At 36.3% G+C, this 20,751-nt stretch overlaps 1 protein-coding gene across 50 annotated transcripts in view; it reads right to left on the minus strand.

Moving 5' to 3' along the window:
* The window catches only part of LOC116448428 (hornerin-like), a 49,512-nt gene that overhangs the window by 19,255 nt on the left and 9,506 nt on the right, over positions 1 to 20,751 (minus strand). For 23 of the 50 annotated variants that reach the window (XM_032118783.1, XM_032118766.1, XM_032118794.1 and 20 more), the window contains exons 9-42: positions 20,487 to 20,528; positions 20,286 to 20,327; positions 19,726 to 19,764; positions 19,422 to 19,457; positions 18,725 to 18,763; positions 18,063 to 18,080; positions 17,500 to 17,535; positions 16,026 to 16,067; positions 15,079 to 15,108; positions 14,792 to 14,827; positions 14,393 to 14,434; positions 14,063 to 14,092; positions 13,747 to 13,782; positions 12,502 to 12,537; positions 12,136 to 12,177; positions 11,806 to 11,835; positions 11,519 to 11,554; positions 11,120 to 11,161; positions 10,790 to 10,819; positions 10,474 to 10,509; positions 10,043 to 10,087; positions 8,771 to 8,803; positions 7,265 to 7,285; positions 6,946 to 6,984; positions 6,797 to 6,838; positions 6,581 to 6,616; positions 6,422 to 6,457; positions 6,043 to 6,090; positions 5,420 to 5,449; positions 4,185 to 4,223; positions 3,519 to 3,560; positions 3,267 to 3,308; positions 2,336 to 2,374; positions 1,798 to 1,839 (exon numbers count right to left, since the gene is read on the minus strand). In XM_032118783.1, coding sequence (XP_031974674.1) covers positions 1,798 to 1,839; positions 2,336 to 2,374; positions 3,267 to 3,308; positions 3,519 to 3,560; positions 4,185 to 4,223; positions 5,420 to 5,449; positions 6,043 to 6,090; positions 6,422 to 6,457; positions 6,581 to 6,616; positions 6,797 to 6,838; positions 6,946 to 6,984; positions 7,265 to 7,285; positions 8,771 to 8,803; positions 10,043 to 10,087; positions 10,474 to 10,509; positions 10,790 to 10,819; positions 11,120 to 11,161; positions 11,519 to 11,554; positions 11,806 to 11,835; positions 12,136 to 12,177; positions 12,502 to 12,537; positions 13,747 to 13,782; positions 14,063 to 14,092; positions 14,393 to 14,434; positions 14,792 to 14,827; positions 15,079 to 15,108; positions 16,026 to 16,067; positions 17,500 to 17,535; positions 18,063 to 18,080; positions 18,725 to 18,763; positions 19,422 to 19,457; positions 19,726 to 19,764; positions 20,286 to 20,327; positions 20,487 to 20,528 — 1,254 coding nt within the window. The remainder of the gene's footprint in view (positions 1 to 1,797; positions 1,840 to 2,335; positions 2,375 to 3,266; positions 3,309 to 3,518; positions 3,561 to 4,184; positions 4,224 to 5,419; positions 5,450 to 6,042; positions 6,091 to 6,421; positions 6,458 to 6,580; positions 6,617 to 6,796; positions 6,839 to 6,945; positions 6,985 to 7,264; positions 7,286 to 8,770; positions 8,804 to 10,042; positions 10,088 to 10,473; positions 10,510 to 10,789; positions 10,820 to 11,119; positions 11,162 to 11,518; positions 11,555 to 11,805; positions 11,836 to 12,135; positions 12,178 to 12,501; positions 12,538 to 13,746; positions 13,783 to 14,062; positions 14,093 to 14,392; positions 14,435 to 14,791; positions 14,828 to 15,078; positions 15,109 to 16,025; positions 16,068 to 17,499; positions 17,536 to 18,062; positions 18,081 to 18,724; positions 18,764 to 19,421; positions 19,458 to 19,725; positions 19,765 to 20,285; positions 20,328 to 20,486; positions 20,529 to 20,751) is intronic. The other 27 variants (XM_032118754.1, XM_032118753.1, XM_032118755.1 and 24 more) reach the window with 27 other exon arrangements.

Consider the following 20,751-nt stretch of genomic DNA (forward strand, 5'->3'; position numbering starts at 1 on the left):
AGTATTATTCTATGGCTGCTTCCTCTGAGACTATTTGTAGACTAAGATCTTGCCTTTAAATGAAGCTTGGAGAAAAAGCAGAACAATTGCAGTGTGAGGAATTTGGGGATCCACATGAGTAAAACCATTTTTTCCTTTGAAACAAGATGGTTTAAATATGTATAGCTTTGACTCTTAATTTATAATATTCTTCAGGTTTGAAGAGACTTTTGTGTAACTCACAGCTTTTAAATCTAGAAGAATGCTTTTTGCAAGAATTTTTCTCCTGTGCTGAAGAATCTTCAAGGAATCACAGAATAATCTGAGTTGGAAGGGACCCAAAAGGATTATCAGGTCAAACTCCTGGCCCTGCACAGGACCAGCCTCCAAGAGTCACACCATGTGCCTGAGAGTATTTTCAAAATGCTTCTTGAACCCTGTCAGGTTTGGTGCTGTGACCACTTCCTTAGGAAGCAGATGACTCTCTCTTTTATGTGAGATTTATAAATAGTAGTTTATTTGTACATGTACATCTATCTGTAGCTTGCTTTTTCATTATTATTAGAATATAACCTATCATGGCCAGTCTGTTTACATTCTAATCTAAGCACTGTAGCTGCCATGTGTAGAGGGCCCTGGAGAGAAAATGAAGTTCATTTTTAAATTCAGTTTATTCCTTTGCAAAGATCACTGAATTTTACTGTTGGCTGGAGGCAAAGATCAAGTCTATTGCTACACAGTTTATCAAAACTAAATTTGATCTGCTGATATGATTGCAAACCTGGAACAAGCTCTTGTGTATCAAAGAGGACACATTTGCACTGAGAATTGGTTTCTGATGTGTCCAATTTTGACGTCTTATTTTCTTCATGTTTCAGTATTATTTATTTTAATAGACTAGTTTATGTTTTAAAGCATGTAGGTCATGATTACTGCTTAGCCTCAATTAGATGAAAGAGGTGGTATTGTACCTGACCAAAATTACTGTTGCTATATTTTAAGTTAATGAAGTTAAGTTCAGAAAGCAGTAATTTCTTTATACAATTAGTCTGCTTAAATAGAATGGGTTTTTTAATAGAAAGAATAATCCACAAAATGCTTTTTGTCAAAATCGAAAACTAAAAAAATACTACACCATTCAAATGGGTTTATGTAAATACAGCTTCAATAAAAGGTTAAGAAATATGTATCCTGATAGAAGACAGGTGACTTTAAAATCCAAGATGACTTTAAAAGCCAGAAGCCTGGTAAAACTAGTCTATAATGCCCATATAAGCACATTCCTTGGCCTTTTTCCTGGCACAGAGGCATTGCCTAAAAGAAAAGGTTATCCAGTGCAACTGAAAATGAAATTTCAGTGATTCTCTTTAGGGGAAAGAACAATTTAAATGTTGATTTAAGATATTATATTTTGAAATATATTTTGACATATTGAAATATCAACATATTTTGATATTTTTAGTCACAGTTATTTTATTGTACCAGTGAGAAAGACAAGGAAACTAAGCTGGATGCAACTAAATACTGTGGTTACTACGAGGTATATTGACTGCTTTTTGAAACTAATGAATAATTAGCTCATAATAGTCAAGTGACAGAGCATCTGGATCACCAAGCACACTTACAGAAAATAAGTGGCCAAATGGTAATTATGCAGTTAAGTGGAACTCATTCTTTCATTTAATTGTGTATAGTTCTACCCATACTAAGGAAATTACCATTAATGTTTAGAGTTAACCAAATGTTCGTATTTACAAGGTGATTAATTCAAAATACTCCATTTTATAGAAGGAAGTATAAACTTAGAAAAATAATTACCTGTCTATGACCACTGCTTCCATCAGGACAAATGCAACCACCCTACAAATTAAAAAAAAAAAGGAAACAAATATTGCTTTGTGGAAATCTAATGATTTCAGATGCAAAACTGTTTAGGGGAAGAAAGCCTGTGAGACTGCAGAGTAGGTGTGACCTTTCCTGTACGTAGAACAAATGAGGGGAAAGGACAGATGTGTATGTTAATGTTTGCTTTGGAAGCCAGGCTGATAGTGCATCTCTAAGTGTGATGTCTCAATGACAGATGCCTCAGCACGAGAGAAGTATCAGGGTAGTCAGGAGTATCACCATTGTGCTATCACCAATAAAACACGTTATATTGAAACAGTGCTAAAAAGTGATTTCAGAGAGCCATTTCTGAAAAATTTAATGTGAATTGGGTGACTTCATTTACAAATTAATGGATAATGTCACCAATCTTCTATATAAAACTACTGAAACTCTGAATCCTGAATTTAATTAGTTAAATTACCAGGAAGATACATGAACAAAACTACTTAAAAATAAAAGAAATCCTGACCTGATTACTTGATCCACTGGTTGCAATAAATGATCCACCCTGTGAAGAAAACAATTCTATTTTATTAAAGCATTTTATTAGAATCCAAAGTATAAAACTATGTAGTGAGAAACTCTAACACAAACTCTATTACTTCCCTGCACCAACAAGCATAACCTGTTGAATTACTGTGAAAACATAAATTAGGAGGAAACATAATTAAACGACTGGATACAAATCACAGGGAATGGGCATTAGGAAAACTAATTAAGAAAATAGTTACCTTCCAGAGCTCAGAGATCTGTCTGTACCCTTGAACTAAATGTCAAACTCTCTGAGACAGAGGACTATGCTAATGTTAAATCTACATAATGCTGGGTGTACCAGGATTTCAGATCCCTGGGAAGCTGATAGGTACCAATACAAGGTAAGATACTAAAAAAACAGAACAAGTTCCCACTCTGGATCAGTTAAATTTCTCATAATTCTCTAATATATACACTGCTGCAGCAGTACATAATCCTACAGAACATGAAAGCTGGGTGTACTTTTGTAACAGAAATATGTAATCCCCAACATGTGCCTTCTTACCAAATGCTAAATAAAACAGTTATATATATGGCCATTACCATCACTAGAGCATGAATATTTCTAAAAAAAGAATCTGAAACGATATAGTTTGTATTTTTCAAATGAATTTTACAAAATGTTACATAAAGAAACACCTGCAATTCTTACCTGCTTGGTGGGGTGAAGGAACAGAAGAAACTGTGTATTCTGGGCCCAATATCACTATTTACAACTGTGCAAAATTATAACTTTATAGGGAAAATGTTGTCAAATCAAAATGGTATCCTGCAGCACAGAAAAATTACTGGAACCTAATTTTCAAAATGAAATGTAATTTATCAGAAAGCTCCTTGATATCATTCAGTTGACACTATGTTATTACCTGGATGTCAGACTGGCTGCTATTTGAAGGAGAAGATGCATTCTGTGAAGAAACAAAAAAATGACACATTTGTCTGTAAGGGTAATAAAATAAAACACATAGTTCTATTAGGAAAGAATGACCTAACCCTAAACAGAATTAATTCTCTTTTGTAGACACTGGATCCTTCTTCTTTTTTGTAGGTGATACACAAGGAGCTACAAGGTTACCACTACCAGCAGTAGTTCAGAAGAAGTGACAAGAATGGTTTACCTGTACATCATAGGCTCTTCTACTTAAAACATGTGATGTGTCCTGTAAAAAACAATAACTTTTACTATCAGGAGATGAAAACTCTACGATCAGTGATACATCTTTTTTTCATTCCATATTATTTGTTTATAACAGGTGCAGACCCATTATTGTGTACATTGAGTAGGACTGCATTATTATAAAATAAAAGGCTATTTGCACATAATTTTTATGGGCTACTACTGAGTCTGACTTGCAACTATACAATACACATATCTGTATCTCCTACACAGCTGCTGAGCACAATAAATTAGCAAACATTATTATTCCATCTTTCTTCAACTAAAATGTTAGCTGTCCTTTGTTTGTATGATACTCATTTAATTTTAACTTTAGCTTGGACCAACTCTGTATGTGCTTAATGAAGAACAAGAATTTGAGCTGCCCTATACTTCAAAGCATGATTTTCATGTCTTTTTTTTCATATATCTACTTTCTTTAAAGAAATTCACCCAAAGAGCAAATACCCAAGTAATTTTATTTTACTTTCCCCTTATTTAGGAGAATATCAACTAGTGAAAACTTAATTAGGGAAAAATTAGGTATAATTAAGATAGATTAGGTATAGGTTGGACCAAAATCCTACAAGCAGGCCTACAATCCTACAAGAAAAAAAGTGATACTTACTCGGGCAACAAGAACTTTCTTCTTTGCACAACCAGAACGCTGTAAAGAAGCCACAAGCCTGTTATTACTTTATGAGTGTAGTCATCTACATGAAATACTTTAACAAAAATCTACTACTTGTCAAGGTGATGTTTGGAAAAGGAGAATGTCCAGATATTCCATTGTATTAGCAGTAAGAGCCTTAAAAAGCATATTCTTTGTCTGTTTTCACTTTATCCCTTTCAACAGAAGTTCCTGCTTAGGGGAGTCTCTCTCAGCTGAACCACTGTAGTTTAGAGAACAATCTGTAAAAGGATTCTCTCTTGTTGTTTTGTTGGGGTTTTTTTAGCATTCCCCATCCTTCTTTGTGAGAAAGTTTAGAAGCAAACTCTTTTACAAAGCAGTCCAGCAATACGGACTGGATAGAGAGATAACCAAGGGAATACTAACGTCTTTCATGAGCAAACGAGGAAGTGACAATGCTCCTAAACAGGGCTTGCTGATGAAGGATGTCTTTTTTCAGAACATTTAGAATTGAACATAGTGCAACGCATTCAAGGTAAATACAAGCAAAAACAAAAGATGTTTTCAGAAGGCCTCCGTACTTTCTAGAATACATTTGGTGCAGTACTTGAGTACTACAGAGGAAAAATAGGGAAAACAGTGAATGGCTGAGAACTGAAAAGGCAAGTAGTTGATGACAGAAGGTTACTCTAGATGGCAGTAAAACAAAAGGAGGTTGTGACAGATGGGAAAGCTTCTCTATGAACAGAAACAAGTAGGAGAAAATGTAATTTATTTACACAACAGTATATTTGCTTGGTGACAATCTATCCATGTTAATTCACCATTTCTGCTTGTAGGACAGATGGAAAGTCTTGACACAGATAATAATACTGGGTAATACTGGGAACAAATGTTGCTCTAAACCAGCAGCATGTAAGTGGTTTTAAATCTGAACGAGTGAGCAAAGCTTGAGATGGCTACATGCCTCATGTACACGGGTGATTAATTCCCAAATAACTGTCCCGTTAAAGTGGATATATTATGAATCGAATGTATTAGTATATATTCTTAGAAGTATTGTGCCATTTTAATAATTGTGCAGCAGCCTTGAATACAGAGACATAATTAACTTTTTGAAGGGTATTATAAAGCAATCATATACTAAAGGTCAACAGGTCTAATATAGAAGTGTTCAGTTACTAACACTGTCTTTAATCATTATAATAATACAGAACAAACAAAGTACTTACCTGATTATTGGCACTGTAGGTAGTGTCATTCTGGAAAAGAATACATTATTTCCTTTTTTGAGAATTATTTAAATAAAGTAAGCTTACAGAAATTGTTTCCGATACTGCATACAGACATAACAAAAATCACTTATTGCTGCCATTCTCCACAGCCTTGTCTAAATTAGTTTGAAATTCTACCGTTCTAGTCTGAGAAACATTTTAATAACAACCTTAGATTGGTAGAAATGTAACATGAAAAGCAGTGTAATATCTGTAATATCTTGCATTCATTGTATATACCTAAAGATTTTCTTTCAGGTTTGGTTTTTTTTCTTTAATTAATGTAAAATGTACCCTTAGACTTTGGGGAAAATCATCTGTTACAGGAAAGGCATTGAAGTATTTTTATTCATATTTCATTTCATCATGTTAAATGCATTTAAAAGCACTAAGTGTATCCGTAAACATATGTATGACAATTTGCAGCAAGAGAAGAGGCAGTTGCTGAAACAGCTATTAGTGTGGAAACTCAGCATTCTTTCTGGATCATTCTGCTCCAAAGACTGCATCTAGCAGAGCAACATTTTCTCATCTACGTGAAAAATATTGAGATGAAAATATATTAGAGACAGCATACTCACATCATCACAGGCATTGGGATTACTATCATCTGAGAAGTCTTGTGAGTCCTAGAAGGACATCAGATACCAGTTATTTCCTCAAAAGTATGAATTGCTAAACATACACTTTCATGTTGTCCTCTACAAGACAGAAGAGACGCTCATGCAAAAGAGAAGCTGAGTTAAATTAAATTGCGATCTTTATAAGGCAAAAAGGAGCCAAATACATAGCTGCAACAGTGGCTGACAGAGAATGTTCCAATCTTCAGTAAAGAAATAAAAAACAACAAAACAAATCCAAACCAAGAAAAGCACAGAAACAATTATGTTTTATTACATCTTTGAGAAAAATGATGCAGGGACTACGAATAATATGTAACCAGGAGAAAGAACTACTTACCTGATTCTCATAATAGGTGTCTGAAGATGATCCACCCTTTAAACAAACAAAAAACGCAATGAAAATTGGAGAAAATTAGGATATAGAAAACCTGATTTTGAGCAGAGGCTAAAGTTTATATGAACTGATGTACAAGTAGTGAAATAGAGTATTACTTACTTGGCCACCACCATAGTTTTGTGAGTAGGATCCATCCTATAAAACAAACAAATATAAACTCTACTTCAGAAGAAACTGTGATTTGGCTCAGAGGCTGTAAAGCTGGAATAAACAATTGACTAGGATTCCTTTGAAAAAATACAATTTTCAAGATATCCAGACAAATTATCAAATATTATAAAAGTTCTTACCAGGACAAAATCAAGGTCTACCTACCTGATTGTCACTGTAACTTTGGGAGTACGATGATCCACTCTGCTAAGAAAAAACACCAACAAAATAATTAGAATTTACATTACCATAGTGCAATCAGCCATCACAGAAGTTAAAACCATCATAAAACCTCAGTGGGAGGCAATACTTACTTGGCTACCACCATAGTTTTGTGAGGAGTATGAACCACCCTGTGAAAACAAAACAGCAACAGTTATAATGCTGGAGAGCTGAATTTTATCTGAGTGCATACAGCTATCCTATGTTGCTGAGTTCTATGGAAGTTCTATGTAACTTCCACTTTTATATAAGTGGAATTTCAGGGCTGATAAAAAGTGTGCCTGCAGAAAATGAGTTACAAAGATTCTAAATGAGTCTGCAAGATTCTATATCCCCATGAGCAAGAAAACTGTACTGTGGATTAGAATTGCTTTAAAAGTTTTTACCAATGGATAATAAAGAGTTACCTACCTGATCGCCCTGTGATCCACCCTGTAAATCAGACAAAAAATGCTTTAGACACTCACTGTTTGGCCATGGAATATTTTTGGTATACTTGCTTAGGAAGAGTAAGAAGCAGAGGCAGATATGCAATATAGATATAATTTCTAACATAATGAGCACACACTGCCAGTAATGCAATGGTAAATACTAGATGAGACATAAATCAAGGAACCTCAAACATTTAACTTTAAGTAATGTCTACTGCACAGATGAGTTCCATTTGGAACACTCTCTAGAGAATGTATCTTTTTTTCTCCTGTAGAAAACGTAATTTATATAAATTGAGTGAATTTATACAGATTCCCCTGGTAGCATTATTACTTAGAAAGCTGTGACCTGTGAGATACAGTGGCCTCAAGGAGAAGGTTTTAAATAAAGCACTCAGTATGTTTCAATGTGCCCTCTTTAGAAGAGGAATGTAATTCCCTCCAGTGAAATCAGAAGAAATGTAGAAGTATTCAAGTCAAAAGTGCATAATAAGAACAGTGAAATCCTGAACTATTGAAGTGAGTGGGAAATTTTCCATTCGCTAAAATGGGACTGAGGCTTCATTCAAAACAGTCAAAAATGAAATGAGAAGTATTATCTTTCAATGTTCTAGAAGATTTTAGAACAAAATTTAAGCATTTTCTTTTTTCTTAAAAAGAAATAGGTCCTCTTAAAAATATTAAAAGCTGTTATAAAATATATACCTATTTAATATATAATTCTATCAAGTTCTAAGTTACATACAGTGCATTGTATATACTGTACCACATAATAACTATATATTGAAGCAACATCTAAGTTGTTTGCACATTTATAAATATAGTATATATTTATATTGCTAAAACACAGTATTTATTGAAACAATGAATCTATCCAATTTTTCTGTTTCTTGTGAAAACTCAGTAAGAATCAAAAGAAATGTTGTGAACAAAAAAGAAATCATCTATTGCTGCTTTCTTCCTAATTTTTAACATCACAGAGATGACTTCTTTAAACATAGTTGACATCTTTTAAAATAGTGGTCTGTAGAGCTCCAACACTTGAATTTGTAACAAATACACATGTAGCTGTCTATAATTCACTGCAAAAACAGTGAATTGTTAAACCAGTTTGTTTCAGGAACCTCAAGTGGCAGTCCTAAAATATTTTTTGGCTTTTGATAGGAAAAGAGAGGCTGGCGAGTTCCAGCCCTGATTTAAGTCATGCCAGTTAAGGAACTGTGCAGCAGACGACTTCTTTCCAGAATCTGGCCTTAATGTCCTAATGATTTAGATGTTTCACAGACATAACACTAGGAAAAAAGGGGCAAGAAAGACTCCAAAGCCCCTGTGATACTTCTGTGTATAGGAAGATAGTCAGTTCTAATCTCAAAATTTGTAAGATTACATGGATTTGTGCAATATGAATCTGAATTTGGGACTAATTGAGTTAGTGTCAAAACTAATTGTGGATGCATCTTAAAATAAGAGGAGAAAGACCATTTACCTGGTGGCAGGGATTGCTATCATATGAAACACCCTGTCAAAAACCAAACAAACAAAAAAGTAAATGCCATTTTTCTTGCAAAGTAATTAGTTTCCTTAAAATTTCTTATGTGTGAATTAATGTAACAAAACTCAACATATAACTTTACAGAGGGTGAGTTAAATTTTATTTAACCCTTTAAGTGTGTGGCTTTACCCTCTGCCACTCTCATACTCCCATACAAGAATCAAGACACATGCACACAGATGATCAAAGGACTACTTGTGAGCCACAATGAAAGAGGTAGGTTGGTAATTGATGTCTCTCTGTACCATCCTAGTTCCTGTTGATTGGCAAAGATGAACTGTTGGTGGGATTTCTTGGAAGCAACTGTTACTGTTGGGTAACCATCTATCTAAATGTGACCATCAATCTCTTGCTAGATTCACCCACCATGCATTTTAGGCAAGGCTTCTGCTCAGAGCCATTCATTTACCCGTTTTGGGTATATCTTGTGATGACAGGATGAGGAACAGTACACAGAAAGAGTTCTGCCTTGGCTGTCACCCTCCCATTATTACAGCACAGGTCTTCTCTTGATAAGTCAACCCATGACACAGCTTGGTGGAAATAATCCGTTCTTCAGTGTTTATCAGTGTCATTGCTGGTAACTGTGTCCTTGTTGTAATGCTCCTTATGATGCTTTCACATGCATTTTCATTCATGCCTAACTTCTATCAATCCTAATATTTCTGCTAAGTACTGCTAAAAATGTCTGTATTTATACTTATCTTTCATTCTGGTTGCTTTCCTCAATATATTTATTTAAACATAGGTTTACTATTGGCCTGACCCATGATCCGTTCACCTGGGATCTCATAATCAATGTCTTTACACCATTGCAGACATACACAAGATGAAATAGAACCAGGATGAAAACTACTAATTTAATTCTTATTCCATTTGAGCCACTCTCTATTCCTATCATTTTCTATAGGAAATAAACGGAGTAACATCCAAAAATTCCCAAGCAAAGATTTTATATACTTATTAAGTAGACAGATTAATCACTTGTTTGTCTTCCATGTGTAATTCTAAATGGGAGCAGCCACTTCATATTGGTTACAAGGGCCAACAATATCAGCCTTTCTTGACCTCTGTGCTAGATAAGTCCATGTAACAATGAAAGCAACAGATTTCAAACTAACAAACATTATAAATTATTAAAAACATGCTACTATTGCAAAGAAAGCTGGGTATAGTTTTCAAATAGTTTGGAGAAAAAAGTCTTACTTGTCCACAACCACTGCTGCCACCATAAGAAGCAGATCCACCCTGCTTGGGAAAGAAAAAGAGCAGCTCAGGATCCAAATATTCCTATTCTCCATTTCAAACACAGATATAAATTTTCAAGGGCTTTAACTGCCAAGTTGCTTCCAAGGTAGAAGACCAACTACATCCTACTGTGAATTATCTGGTAAAGTACTGAGTATGTTGAATACTGAAGTGCATCAGAAAGCTGAAACCTGCATGCACTCCTTTCTACAGGGGAAAGTGCTGCTTCAGTGAGCCTATTGCCAGAGCCATATGAAAAAAGTTCATGAGACTTAATTCTAAAGAGTACTTACTGTATTATTTCAAGTAAGAAACAACAGAATTCTCAATACATATATGGGAACACCACATACATGCTGTATAATGACCAGTGACTGACTGATGCTTACCTGTCCATAGGAGCTGCCACTTTGAGGCTGGTAGCCCTGTAAGAAAGGCAAGGAGTCACTTGTAAACAGAGCTGTGTAAGTGCAGTCCTAGCACAGCTGAAACAGAATCACAGAATGCCAGAGAGAAAAGCACATTTCCATTAAGAGTTCCTCTCTACTATGTTATTTTTTCCCTCATGGTGTTTTAGTGGTACAAACCAAATCAAGGACCACTCAGAAGCACCAAGAAGGAAAAAAGCCCACCCATGCCCCAAAGCCCATTTACAAGACAGGCTCCAACAGAAAGGCTCAACACATTTCAGCAATGAAGTCTCACCTGGCCATAGGACTGGCTGCCTTGGGAGCCCTTTAAATAAAGAGAAAATAATTACCACATTGACAAGGAGGCTTCTTTACAGAGCATAATGTTTATGGAACTAACAGCTGCATGTGGGATTCCCTGAAACATTCTTCCTGTGCCAAAAGACACAGAGCAGAACGCTAACAGCTGTGCCTCTGTGCAGCACATTATCCTATTCTTAGCAGAAGCCACAGCCCAAATTGAGACACAGAATGCCAAGGGAAACACCACTTCCAAAGTGTGCCAGTCGTGTCAGTCACAGAAAGGTCCGTAAAGAACTTTCTGCAGAACAGCCAGTTTGCTTACTTGGCCATAGGAACTGCTGCTGCCCGAAAAACCTGGTCCACCCTAAGACAAGGACACCATTTGGTTACTTCCCTTTCAGTAAGGGAGCCAGCCTGCATTAGCAACAGCCAGCACCTACCCCCTAAGGCCACACAGGGCAGTATGAAGAGCCAGACATCTCCTGGCACTCATGAGGATGCTGCGTGTGATGATTTCACACACTGGCATTCCAGATCAATAAGTAGCACATGCATAAATGTTGAGTGTGACAATAGACAGTTTCAGAGAAAATGTCCATTAAAGTTCAAAATCTGAGGGATTGCCCAGTGCCTCTACAGTGCCACAGTGCTCCATTTCTCAAATGCTATATGACTAAAATACAGCTAAAATACTCTCAAATGCTAAATTACTGATGCGTACCTGGCTGTAGGAACTGCCACTTTGAGGTCTGTAGCCCTGTAAGAAAGGCAAGAAGTCATTTGTAAACAAAGCTGTAGCATCTTAGCACAGCTGCAGCAGAAAAGTCCATTTCCACCTAAAGTTCCTCTGCACTATGTTCTTTTCTTCCCTCACATGGTATTTCAGTGGTACAAACCAAAATCAAGGACTACTAGGAAACATCAAGAAGGAAAAAAATGGCCCATGCACTGAAGTCCATTTACAAGCTCCTGCAGAAAAGCTGAATACATTTCAGCAAAAAGTCTCACCTGACTATAGGACTGGCTGCCTTGGGAACCCTTTAAATAAAGAGAAAATAATTACCACCTTGACAAGGAGGCTTCTTTACAGAGCATAATGTTTATGGAACTAACAGCTGCATGTGGGATTCCCTGAAACATTCTTCCTGTGCCAAAAGACACAGAGCAGAATGCTAACAGCTGTGCCTCTGTGCAGCACATTATCCTATTCTTAGCAGAAGCCACAGCCCAAATTGAGACACAGAATGCCAAGGGAAACATCACTTCCAAAGTGTGCCAGTCGTGTCAGTCACAGAAAGGTCCGTAAAGAACTTTCTGCAGAACAGCCAGTTTGCTTACCTGGCCATAGGAACTGCTGCTGCCCGAAAAACCTGGTCCACCCTAAGACAAGGACACCATTTGGTTACTTCCCTTTCAGTAAGGGAGCCAGCCTGCATTAGCAACAGCCAGCACCTACCCCCTAAGGCCACACAGGGCAGTATGAAGAGCCAGACATCTCCTGGCACTCATGAGGATGCTGCGTGTGATGATTTCACACACTGGCATTCCAGATCAATAAGTAGCACATGCATAAATGTTGAGTGTGACAATAGACAGTTTCAGAGAAAATGTCCATTAAAGTTCAAAATCTGAGGGATTGCTCAGTGCCTCTACATTGCCATTTCTGAAATGCTATATTCTGACTGATGACTGACTGATGCTTACCTGGCTGTAGGAACTGCCACCTTGAGGCTGGTAGCCCTGTATGAAATTAATTATTGATACATATTTACTGTATTTGTGAAGCAGATGACTTTCTAACGTCTCTTTGTGGGGTAAGAAAGCAGAATAAGACAGAGAATGTACAGACTCTATGGCTAAACTAGAGTTATTTTGATATTTTCTATTCTGGAGGAATAGGTGATCACCCCGTTTATTGAATGACAATCATAGAGTAGTTTTACATCTGTCTCAGACAGTACTTTAATCCTATGAGGGTTTTCCAGGAGGGGACACAACATTTCTTACTATGTTTATTTTTCTTTATTTTTCAGACACTGGGCTTAGATGGCTAATGCTGAATACTAGGTGAATATTGATTTCATATATTTGTATTTTCCATTGGCCCCAATTGCATAATTCCCTTCCTCTGAGGGAAAATTAGGGTGAAAAATAATTTTTAAAAATTAGGAAAGAATCTTAGAAAAAATATAGGTTCATAAAATGGAAACAAAACAATGCAACTCAAAGTAGCAGGTCAAATGAATTAGCCAAGGATGACTGTACTTAAAAAAATTTCTCAGTAATATAAAGTTACTGTGGTTATAATTTGCTGTTGCAATCTGCCTTCAATATAATCTCAAAAAAGTGCAGTTGTTTCATGTACATGCAGACCTGTGCCACAGCTGCCTGGGAGACTGATGAAGATAGGGATTACCAAAAAGTATTTGAAGTATCATGTCTATCTTTGCTATCTGACATAGAGATCTTGACAAAATTCATAGCTATGTTAGGGCTGCTTTAATTTACATAAAAACTGTGAAGGGAGGTAAAAATTCATCAGTTGCAGGCTGCAACACCAAATCTTCATTCAGCTGAGAACCTGACCCAATGTTCTTTATTCCTCAACACTACTTCACTGCTGAGAGCAAAGGAGCGAGCAAGAACTGACTATAAATTTGTATTATACCATCAACTGGAATGGGAACAGCATCAAATAGACTATTTCTACCGTAAATTTATAAAGTTCCAAACCCATGGAAAAGGTAAGACAGCAGCAGAAATCTAGGATTCCTGTATCTATCCACGAAAAACACAACGGTCATGTTCACAACAAAACATTTGAAATGGAGTCAGAGATATATTGGTTAAGAATTCAGTGTGAATTGAAAAAAATTATTTTAAAATCTGCTAACTTTTCAGGACAATGACCTACACTTTCTCAAATGTTCTATTCCAACTGACATTTACCTGTCCATAGGAGCTGCCACCTTGAGGCTGGTAGCCCTGTAAGAAAGGCAAGGAGTCACTTGTAAACAGAGCTGTGTAAGTGCAGTCCTAGCACAGCTGAAACAGAATCACAGAATGCCAGAGAGAAAAGCACATTTCCATTAAGAGTTCCTCTCTACTATGTTATTTTTTCCCTCATGGTGTTTTAGTGGTACAAACCAAATCAAGGACCACTCAGAAGCACCAAGAAGGAAAAAAGCCCACCCATGCCCCAAAGCCCATTTACAAGACAGGCTCCAACAGAAAGGCTCAACACATTTCAGCAATGAAGTCTCACCTGGCCATAGGACTGGCTGCCTTGGGAGCCCTTTAAATAAAGAGAAAATAATTACCACCTTGACAAGGAGGCTTCTTTACAGAGCATAATGTTTATGGAACTAACAGCTGCATGTGGGATTCCCTGAAACATTCTTCCTGTGCCAAAAGACACAGAGCAGAATGCTAACAGCTGTGCCTCTGTGCAGCACATTATCCTATTCTTAGCAGAAGCCACAGCCCAAATTGAGACACAGAATGCCAAGGGAAACATCACTTCCAAAGTGTGCCAGTCGTGTCAGTCACAGAAAGGTCCGTAAAGAACTTTCTGCAGAACAGCCAGTTTGCTTACCTGGCCATAGGAACTGCTGCTGCCCGAAAAACCTGGTCCACCCTAAGACAAGGACACCATTTGGTTACTTCCCTTTCAGTAAGGGAGCCAGCCTGCATTAGCAACAGCCAGCACCTACCCCCTAAGGCCACACAGGGCAGTATGAAGAGCCAGACATCTCCTGGCACTCATGAGGATGCTGCGTGTGATGATTTCACACACTGGCATTCCAGATCAATAAGTAGCACATGCATAAATGTTGAGTGTGACAATAGACAGTTTCAGAGAAAATGTCCATTAAAGTTCAAAATCTGAGGGATTGCCCAGTGCCTCTACAGTGCCACAGTGCTCCATTTCTCAAATGCTATATGACTAAAATACAGCTAAAATATTCTCAAATGCTAAATTACTGATGCGTACCTGGCTGTAGGAACTGCCACTTTGAGGTCTGTAGCCCTGTAAGAAAGGCAAGAAGTCATTTGTAAACAAAGCTGTAGCATCTTAGCACAGCTGCAGCAGAAAAGTCCATTTCCACCTAAAGTTCCTCTGCACTATGTTCTTTTCTTCCCTCACATGGTATTTCAGTGGTACAAACCAAAATCAAGGACTACTAGGAAACATCAAGAAGGTAAAAAATGGCCCATGCACTGAAGTCCATTTACAAGCTCCTGCAGAAAAGCTGAATACATTTCAGCAAAAAGTCTCACCTGACTATAGGACTGGCTGCCTTGGGAACCCTTTAAATAAAGAGAAAATAATTACCACCTTGACAAGGAGGCTTTTTAAAAGAGCATGATGTTTATGGAACTAACAGCTGCATGTGGGATTCCCTAAAAGCACAAAGTAGACAGAGCAGTATGCTAACATCTCTGCAATACATTGTCCTATTCTCATCAGAAGCCATGAATGCCAACATTGTGCGTATTGAATATTTGTGATATAGAGCAGTGGGCTTCCTGTGGCCTTGATCCCTAAAAGCCATACCTACCCTTTTGAAACATTTTTCTGGTTGCATGTAGTGCTATAGAGAATCTTGACAGACTTTTGCATCCTTCCTAACCCCAACCCCCAAGAGGAGAAACACTTAGAGACTGGCTTCACACTTCATACTTGAGTTCATACTATGAATATTCTCAAGTTTTAGTTTGCAATAATCTATGACACCATTATTTGAGTATTTGTTAAATTCACACACTGTTTTTCACACAAGTAGCTTTAAGCAATCCTGGAAGACATTGCACATAGTTCCACAATTATGATTTTTCATCATTCTTGATATGGCTAAGCAACTACCCTTTACAACTTTTGGAATTCGAGGTCTAATATGCAAGGGATCTGAATCTATCAGTCTGGGGCTGATGGTGCAGTGTGAGCCTAGAATCACTTCCTCTCAGGGCCATGACCTTTATGCTCTGAGTGGAATACACTTATTTCATGTCAACCCATCACACACAGAAATACTTTTGTGAGCATCACAAACAAAAACAGTTGAACACCAACATCAGATGGTATTTTATGAACAAAAGCCAGGGAAATAGAAATACCTGCACCTATGAAATCCATTTTTAAATGCAGAAAATGATTTCTAAGTTGTGATGGCCCTGTTTTAGTGAAGTCTACAGGAATATTTATAATACTTTTTAAGTTCACTTACCTGAACATAAGTACTGCTGCTGGTTTGCTGTTTTTGTCCACTCTACACAGGAACAACAACAACAACAACAGGTTACTTAATTTTAAGAGAAATTGCTTATGCACTAAGCCATTTCAAGGAGCAGCTCTGTCCCTCTATCTACTAGACAGTTTGAAAGCCACAAAGAGTTCATTACACCTTTTCATACTTTATGCCATCTCCATGTGCTATAAGATGTATATAAAGATGCTACAGAAATAAAGTGTTAAAAGTATATATATATATCTCTTCTTATCATTTTCTGAATGAAAATTAATTGTATAATACATCTTGGTGTAATATTGTGGTATTTGAAGTGAGTTAAAATAATTCTGCCCTTCAAATGTACGACACATATTGCCTTTAAACTCATTGCCTTTAAACTTTGTCTTCATATTATGACCGGTATTTTTTCATGAATAGGTACAACAAACTGTTGACAAAGTCTTTGACAAAACAAAAATTGAAAAAGCCACAGTTACAATTTAATCTAAGGAAAGTCACTGCAGAAAATATTTTGATTCCCACAAATTATGTGGATTATGAGAGGAATAAAATGATTTTTATATCTACACAATGAAAACAGTTAACCTGTGCAACCAAAACACTGTACATTTAAAGTCATAAATTAAATAACGAGGAAATCTGATTCCTTTCTTTGCCAGCATTCATCACTAGCCAGGGAAGAAAATAATGCTATGTATTTTGAAAGTGATGATTTCCAAAAGACTAATTTCAGCTGGGGTAACCTGCTACTGATCTTTTGATGAAAGTGAGAATTTGTTGCTGTAGTCTAATGGACTAGCATCTAGTGGACTGGCTAGCCATTAAGAGTGGGATACATGCTAAACGTGCTAAATTGCAAAGAACCCAGAAAAATATGCCTGAATGATATTCATAATACTTTATGAGCATGCTCTTAATGAGATTGGATTGTAATCAACTTTCCAAGTGCCTGGTTATCAAGAAGCAACATTACAAATACAGTTCACCTAAGCATTAACTGTGGGATTTTAAAATCGTAATTCTGAACTGGCTGTTTCCATTAAAAAAACAAACACTTTAAATGAAAATGGAACTGTGCAGGTTGTGATTTATATTTAATTTGATATTGACTAACATTCAAGCTTTAGTTCTAGAATTCCATCTTCCTTCCTGAGCAGACCAAGATGGTCAACTTTTGCCAATTTTGAAAGCACTATGGAATTTGCATACAGAGGTTTTCAGATTTTTTAAGTGTCAAAAACAGCTGCAATGGTCTTTAATCAGCAACCAGCTAAGATATCCCCTTTGCTGTAATTACAGACATGCCCTACTCCACCACTGTAGTTCGTGGACATCTAAGATATCTCTAAGCTATCCACATACCCACAAATGTTCCCTAAGAGACAAATTATTAGTTTATCAAGACAAAGCTTCATTTAAAACTCAAGTATAATGGCGAAAAAATGTCTACCTGTACTATGATTCTTGTAGCAGAGCTTCCCAAACTCTGAAAAAAAATCCAGAAACAAAGAAACATAATTTAATTGTCTTGTTTAAAAGTAATGCACTTAAACAGAAAATACTAAGTTGAACAATTTAGTTTGTGAGAATAAAGGGAAAGGTCATATTTGTTACGTATTGTGCATCAGTTCTTAACACCCAGCATTCAACTAGGTTATTCTCAACTCTGAAAGTCTGGGGAGGCAGACTAAGTAATTTTCTACTCTTAAATCTTCTGTGGAGAGCAGCAGAGCACAGGTTATGTGCACCACCTTTCTGCACTACCAGTCAGCTTGGCTTTTCCAAATGTGGGGAGGGAAGCTAAGACATCATCATCCCTCCAACCTGTCTCACTGCCACTGGACATACATCAACACATACAAATCCATTTCCTCTTCCAGTCATTTGTTTGCTGAATTCTGGGGCATGAGGGACAAATGTAGAAGCGTGGCACACACCATCCTGAGACAACTGGTTTGATCCCATAAGAACTATAATAATACTATAGGAATCACAAGAAAAAAGTAAGCGTACCTGAGGGAAGGTGTGACGCTGCAAACGAAACAGAAATATATTTAATTATTTTGTACAAGGGCTTGCCCAAACAGAATATTGCAGCAGAGAAAGGGAAAAAGGGCCCTTATATTTCAGATGCAATACACAATGGAATGTGAAAGAATGATATAAAAAGGATGGTATAGAGCAAATGCATCTTAACCTTTATTCATGTAAGAACAACATGTTCTACTAGAAATTAAACATCTATAAAATATTACATTATAAAAACTCACTTTAAGCACCTGAAGGCTAAACTTACTTTTAGTTCCAAGTAAGCAGAGTAGAATGTAATCATTTAAAAATGAGAATCGAAGTGAATTTTCAAAAGAAAATTGCAGTAGAAACAGAAAATCAAAACTATTCAGGAACACAGAGTTTGCATACTTTGAGAGACCTGGTGTCTACAGCTAATCCATTATCTCTGCAAGAACTAACAGCAACCACAGAACCATGAGATTTGTACCTATCTTACAACAGGCCTTCCCTGAAGATAACTATACACATAGGGTAAATCCTGCCTGCCAAAGAATTTTCTCCAGGGATATTTCCGAAAAATTAAAAATGTAGATATTTGAAAGTCTTTTTGAGTCAAAATTATTTGTAGAGAAAATGTGTATTGTAGAGAAAAAACTGCTTACCACAGGTGGAAAAGGGTTGCTGTTGGCAACGACCACGACCTATAGAGAAACCAGAAAAATCTCTTTACTCACCACAGAGATTAAATTGTTAAATATGTTAGAAAAGTGAAGAATACTGAAATCTGTAAATTTACAGATTTACAAACTCTGATAATAATGCTATGGAAGATCCCTTTTATAAAATATTATTTTTATTTAAAAAATTCATTCACATTACCAAGAAAAGAATTATATATACACACACACACATAAATATATATATACACATGGTTTACACAAGAGTATAAGAAGAGAAAAGATTTGCCCCAAACCACACAATGCCTCAGCTGTAGAGGCAGAAGGAGGATTTCATGTCTTGTACCATATCCCCTGGCCTGTACTGTGTGCCCTTTTTGATCTTCAACTTCCCACCCCAAACTAGAAGATCAATTTATTCTGTCTTTATTCAGTGTTATGCTAAAAAGCCCCTTGATATTGAGTTAATTAAAAAAAAAAATAAGCCAAATGCAGTAACTGTATCTTCTGCTTAGGTGTTAATATTTTCTCATTAGAAGCTCTGCCCATCTCTAAGAACCAAACCAAATCAAATCATATTAATCAATCTGGGTTAAAACCTTGGAAAGTCTTGACTGAATAACAGGAGTCAGGCCAAGTTATAACTGTAACAATTCTTTTCTCTTTGAAAAGGAGTGCTTACCTTCTTACTGGAATCTGAACTGCTTGAAGGGACAGACTGTAAAAAATACAGAATCCATTTGTTGCTTAGGTAAATGTATGGCAAAAAGAGAAGTAACTTCTAAAAAAGTGGATATAGCAACATACACCAAATATTCAACTCATCTGCTGAAGTTATTTCCAGATATGATCATTACTAAAACATTTGAAGAGAGTTTGCCTTTATCCCCTTCCACAAATTTAATTATTGTTTGGTAAATTTGGGCACAAAGGCTTAGCTTTTGAATACCTTAGGGAGCTAAAAACATGTTGGAAAACACAGTTACCTGGCCATAAGTAAGACCACTGCCAGATAAGGATGCACTCTGAAATAAAAACATAAATCAAATATTTATTTATACAATACTTTGCTAATTATTAACCTGTTTTCAAGTACAAATGAAATAAATGAGATTGACAATAAAAATTTGTCTACTAATCAAAGACTTAATATGCAAATGTTTTAAAAATTCCCAAATAATATTGCTCAATATGCAAAATCCAAAGACAATTATTTTAACTGATAAAAAACATTACACAATGAGAATTATGACATTTTAGTAGGGTAACAAATTAAGAGTTTATAATAGGTGATTTTATGTATACCTATGTGTACATATACACCCTTAAATATAAATGATTGGGCTTTGAGGAACTGACAAGGTAGCATCTTTTAATTTTGGGTTTTAATCTCAGAACAATACCTTAAGCCAACACTATTTTCCTGAATATATTTAGGAAGACTTCAATAGCTCTACAAAAAAGAATCAAGTGCAATTTGCAGTAAGGAGATGAGTTAAGAAGCAGAGTAGGAGACAATCAGTAAAAACATCTATAACCAGCTTACATCTCTGCAGGCTTGTTGGCCATATGCACCAGCAGCACCTCCCTAAGACAAAAAATAAACCAGTTATTTCTCATCATTATTTTCTATTTGGAACAGAGACTCCCACATGAACATTTATTAAATAATGCCATTGAAGGCTAGGAGTTACTATAAATAGAGTTATGCTGGGGACAAAAAAGAAAATGTAAAAGTAGTGCTTACAGGGACACATCCACTCTTGCTTATTGTGTAGACTACTCCACCCTGAAATAAAAACAGAATTCAATTATCTCCATATAAAAAGCTCAAATGGGGAAGACAGAAAAAACCCAATGCCATGCTGTTTATGGCATGAAAAACTGTGCAGCTGGCAATGTGTATGTGCAAGCAAGGGATAAGCAAGTAAAGAGGTTACCAGTTCACTGTCATGGCCTGTAATAACTCTAATTTAGTATGACACATTAATAATGATCTTTACTTCATATAA

Source organism: Corvus moneduloides, chromosome 9, assembly GCF_009650955.1.
Source record: "Corvus moneduloides isolate bCorMon1 chromosome 9, bCorMon1.pri, whole genome shotgun sequence".
NCBI classification, from domain to species: domain Eukaryota; kingdom Metazoa; phylum Chordata; class Aves; order Passeriformes; family Corvidae; genus Corvus; species Corvus moneduloides.